We start from the raw sequence: 5,194 nt of genomic DNA, 5'->3' as shown, positions 1-5,194 counted from the left end.
ATGCACTATTTTACTTATTTTATTTTTTGACAGCCCATGCGGTAGGTAGGACTGTGCAAAATACTGTCCAATCTGTTAAAATCGTATCAATTCGTAGCACTCTAACCGTTAACCACGGTTTAAACTTTAAAATTTACAGTCCACCAACCGAACTGCTCTGTTCGCTATAGTTAATACATATATATTTTTAACTTCCAATGAAATATCAATATAAAAATGAGTGTGAGAGAGATTTAAGATATGAAATTTATTACAAATTAGTGGTTATATATATGAAACATATAATGTAAAATTACTTTGTGTTATATATCTAAAAAATACTATACAAATTAGAGTTATATATTATGCAAATATATGATAATTAGTTAGAATATTCTTCAATCCGTCAATCTGTAAAAAATCGCCCAAATCGCAATTTATCAATCCGTTAATCCGCTAACCCGCCATTCAATTTGTAATTTTATTCTCAAACCGTCCGAAACGCAGCGCATACACTCCTAGCTGTGGGTGAGGGCAATAAATTTACGAACCCCCAAACTGAAGTGAGGGAAAATGTTCAACTCTTTAGAGTATTATTGTGACATGTACATTTGATATTTTTGTTGAACTGGTACTCCAGCAACAATGAAAAATTATTTAGAAAAATTATTGAGTATTTACATGATATTATGATCGGTTTTTGATTGGTTTTCGTTGATATTTTGACAAACATAAAAAGGTGTATCAATCGGTATCAGTGTAGAGCAATACTTTAAGAGAAACTAGGGTAAATTATGTAAATAGTCCATATAATTTACACGATGTGTCAATTTGATCTCTATAGTTTTAATTTGTTTGATTTTACCCTTTAATTTAACGGATTGTGTCATTTTAGTTCAACAAATAACGTTTATTAAGTTAATTTAACGGAAGATCAAATAATGTGTCAACTTGGTCCATGTACTTTACACGATGTGTCAATTTAGTCCCTGTAATTTCAATTTTCTCGATTTTGATAGGGACTAAATTGACACATTGTGAAAAATACAGAGACCAAATTGACACATTGTTTGACTTTCTATTAAATTAACTTAATAACCGTTATTTATTGAATTAAGATGACACAATTCGTTAAATTATGGGTCAAAATAGAGCAAATTGAAACTACATTAACCAAATTGACATATCATGCAAATTACATGGACTATTTACATAATTTTTCTGAGAAACTAATAATTTTCAACACACTCAATGGAGCTCGCTTCATATGTGAATATACATATAGTACGACCTGCCAGTTATGTGGTAATAATGATATACTTATTATCTTTTTATATCACATTTTGTTTGTTATATCATATAATGTGGGTGTATGGTAGAGCTTAAATCCAGCTTATTTTAGCTTTTAGCTTAAATTAAGTGATTTTTGTGTGTTTGGTGTAGCTCAAGTGATCAACTTTTAACTTAAATTAAGTCAAAAAATTAATTATTCTTTGAGTTGGGGAGGATATGCTTTTTGATTCAGCTTAAGCGCACAGCTGGGGGTTTGAGGGCCAAAATGACTTAAATACCCCTCGCCATTTCAAGTTATTACCAGTGTGCCACGTATATAAACCAAACTCACTCATTTCTCTCCCTCGCCCGAACTAGAGAGGCGATTTTCGGCGAGGGAGGTGATTTTCGGCGAACCCTTGCTCTATCTCTGTCTCTCTGTCTCTCTCTATGTGTGTGTTTGGATTCAAATCTGAAGGAAGACAATCGATTGAGAGTGACAATCATCGCCCTAGAGAGGCTCGCGGTGGCGAAGGGCAACGGCCTACTAAAGATCTGGCCTTCGTTGTGACAGCATCAATCGCGATCAAACCTAACTTTCGACAACCTCGATCAACGTCGGAGAAGACAAGAAGATGAAGATCTGCCCTAGAAGATAAAGATGAAGATCTTGGCCTCCGTTGTCGTCCCCCATCGGGATCAACCGTGCGAGGCGATCTGAAACCCTAGGCGTCGTCCCCCATCGCGTCGGAGCTAGGGTTTCAGTGTTCAAATTTTTTCTTTTTTCTTTTTTTTAAAGGTTTTCAGTGTTTTTTAATAAATAATAATAATAATAATTAATAATTTGTAATGATTAATAATTAATAATTGATAATATTAATTAATAATTTGTAACAAAAATATTAATTGATACCTAATTCATTTGTAATGAAAAAAAGAAAAAAAATTATACTAATTGATAATATTAATAATTTTAGTATTAATGGATGGTAATTAAGCCATTAATTGACACCTAATTCATACATAATGAAAAAATGAAAAAAAAATTATACTAATTGATAATATTAATAATTTTATTTTTAATTGATGGTAATTAAGCCATTAATTGACACCTAATTCATTCATAATGATAAAATGAAAAAAATTATACTAATTGATAATATTAATAATTTTAGTATTAATTGATGGTAATTAAGCCATTAATTGATACCTAATTCATTTGTAATGAAGAAATGAAAAAAATTGACACCTAATTCATTTGTAATGAAAAAATGAAGAAAATTATACTAATTGATAATATTAATAACTTTAGTATTAATGGATGGTAATTAAGCCATTAATTGACACCTAATTCATTCATAATGAAAAAATGAAAAAAATTATACTAATTGATAATATTAATAATTTTAGTATTAATTGATGGTAATTAAGCCATTAATTGACACCTACTTCATTCATAATGAAAAAATGAAAAAAATTATACTAATTGATAATATTAATAATTTTAGTATTAATTGATGGTAATTAAGCCATTAATTGACACCTAATTCATTTATAATGAAAAAATGAAAAAAAAATTATATTAACTTTAGTATTAATTGATACTATTAATAATTTTAGAATTAATTGATGCTAATTATATTAACTTTTGTAATACTAATTACATTAACTTTTATTAATGAAATAATTTTTTTAAAATTAAAATTGAAAAAATGACAAAATAATCATTTTTATATCATATAAAAGCAAAATGTATTTTACAGCTTATTAACCAAACACTACTCTACTGCTTAAATTCATAATCTCATAGTTGCACCAAACAGGGTAATAGCTTAGGTTCACGGCTATAAGCCATAATCTGTTAAACTATAATTTATAATCGCTTTTCCACAGTTCTACCAAACGGGGCCAATATTATCTACAAATATAATACAACGGAATCTCACATAGTCCTCGTTAATATTCAATGATTGTGGATGTGTACTGTTAAATGATAAATAAAATGAAATTTAAAAAAATAATAATTCTAACATTATTATAAAATTTGTAAAAAATGTGGTGTCTAATCTTTTTAAACATTCAAAGTTGTAAATACAGTAAAAATAAAATAAAAATAAAAAAATTGCCTATATATTGTCACACTTGGAAGTCATTATTTCATCAGCCATTTACATATTCTTTCTTGAAGCAAGAAGAGTGGTATGTCCTGTTGCCCTAGTGGTATGTCCTGTTGCCCTAGTTGTAGTGTACTTGTGTCCTTGTTTTTTTCCATAGTTTCCTCTCAAAGCATTTCTTTGTTAACTAACAACAAAGATACCTTCTAATTTCAGGGTTATATAGAAGAGTTCAAATCATGAAGATCTTGCTACCAATCTTGCTAACCTTCATGTTGATCTTGGGGACTCTGGCAGAGAAGCCAAGCGATAAAAATCTTGGTCGAAAGGTTAACGTTGGTGCAAATGATAAGGTTGCTATTAATGGAAACAAAGGTAGTACTAATCTTGTTGAATATTGTTAACTTTTATCCCTTATTTATATTCTTAATTCTTCTTTAGTGAATTTTTAATCAGCAATTTGATTTAGTAGGGTTAATGGATAATTTATTATGTCAATTTTTTAGTTTTAGAAAATTCATTCTCATGATACACTTTAATATCATTTATATATTGCCAAAAACATATTAATAAAAGTTTATCTTATACATAATCACTCACATACTGATGATAGAGAGATATGATCTCTAAGTTTCAAGAATTAACCAAGTGTTTTTTTTTTTGATAAACAGTATTTGAATCTTAAATTTGGGAGAGAGATTTGTGAAACGAAGAGAAATATGTAAAGAAAAAAAAAAAGTTCATATTTCACTTATATTACTATTTTATTTTATTTTATTTTCAAAAATTCATCTCTAAATTCAAGATCAAACACAAACTAAATAGATATATATATATCAATTTTAATTTTTCTAATTATTTTATTAGGTTCAATTATGAAAATCCCAAAAATTTCACATAATCATACAACTGTTTAAAAAAATTTAGTGGGTTGAATTAAACCCTATGAGGCTCAACCCATTGAATAACAGATATTAAGATTTAACTTTGATAGGAAAATGAATAATAATTTTATTATTTAAATTTCAATAGATGTGGAAGCCATAGCTGAAAGTAAAGCTAGCACGAATGCGGAGGATGACGATAGCGACGACGAGGTGAACCACAGTTATGGGAAGCTTGGCCAAGGAGCTGGAGGATCAACCGTTGACACTCATCACTATTTCACATCTGTCCAACGACCCGATCATGAGTAAGAGCTAGCTATCTAGCTCTATCTACGGTGAATGGGATGGGATCAACAAGTATAAAAAGGGTGTGCTTGAAATAAGGTTATACTACTTGTGTTGTGTACCAAGTAGCAACATAAGTTTATGCTTGTGTGTGTGTGTGTGTGACTAGCTATATATTCAATGTTTTAAAGCTTCATAAACCTGAAAATATCGGTTTTATGTGGTTTGTTTTAGTGTTGTGTGTGATGGATACATGTAAGCCACCATATAGCTAGCTAGGCCCAAGTATGTTGTGTATAACTACCTTAAAATAATAAAGCCATGGCTAGCAAGGGTTTGTGCTTATTACATGTTATATATTTTATACTCTATGTGAGTGTTTGGGAAGTTATTATTTTAGTAGATTAAAATTTTTGTGTTGGATTTTTTTATAGTTAGATGTGGATTTAATGTGACATGTTATCTTATTAGCTATTTTAGTGTATTTTGTCTTTTTGTCGATTTTAACAAAAAAAATGTCAAAATCCGACTAGCCAAAACACCCCATGGTTGGAGTTTTTTTTGGTGCTTGTCGGTAGTACAAGAGTCGGTGTCTTAAAAACCAACTGCTACATATTAAGATTTTAGACTTTTGATATTATTATACCTTTAATTTCA

The 5,194-nt window shown here is 29.3% G+C and overlaps 1 protein-coding gene across 2 annotated transcripts; it reads left to right on the top strand.

Annotated features, from left to right (window-relative positions):
- The first annotated feature begins 3,407 nt into the window (after window positions 1-3,407).
- On the top strand, window positions 3,408-4,880 carry LOC114279678 (uncharacterized). Of its 2 annotated transcripts, none has more exons than XR_014331589.1 (3): window positions 3,408-3,450; window positions 3,582-3,740; window positions 4,398-4,880. XR_014331589.1 is itself a non-coding variant. In XM_082872962.1 (3 exons), exons 1-3 carry the CDS (start codon window positions 3,453-3,455, stop codon window positions 4,559-4,561), a joined length of 342 nt encoding a protein of 113 aa, XP_082729088.1. In that variant the 5' UTR covers window positions 3,411-3,452; the 3' UTR covers window positions 4,562-4,880. The 2 variants fall into 2 exon arrangements, 1 of the variants encoding a protein (XP_082729088.1); XM_082872962.1 differs by having other exon boundaries at window positions 3,411-3,471.
- Window positions 4,881-5,194: the final 314 nt, after the last annotated feature.

Source organism: Camellia sinensis, chromosome 6, assembly GCF_055761805.1.
Source record: "Camellia sinensis isolate YWXY chromosome 6, ASM5576180v1, whole genome shotgun sequence".
In the NCBI taxonomy this organism is placed as follows: domain Eukaryota; kingdom Viridiplantae; phylum Streptophyta; class Magnoliopsida; order Ericales; family Theaceae; genus Camellia; species Camellia sinensis.
The sequence above is the reverse complement of the archived record's forward strand: the minus strand, read 5'-3'. Positions and strand labels throughout refer to the sequence as shown.

Bases quoted from the DNA above. Each gene is read 5' to 3' on its own strand.
- LOC114279678 (XM_082872962.1), top strand. The intron at 3,741-4,397 runs GTAGTACTAATC...AAATTTCAATAG, and splicing joins TGCTATTAATGGAAACAAAG to ATGTGGAAGCCATAGCTGAA.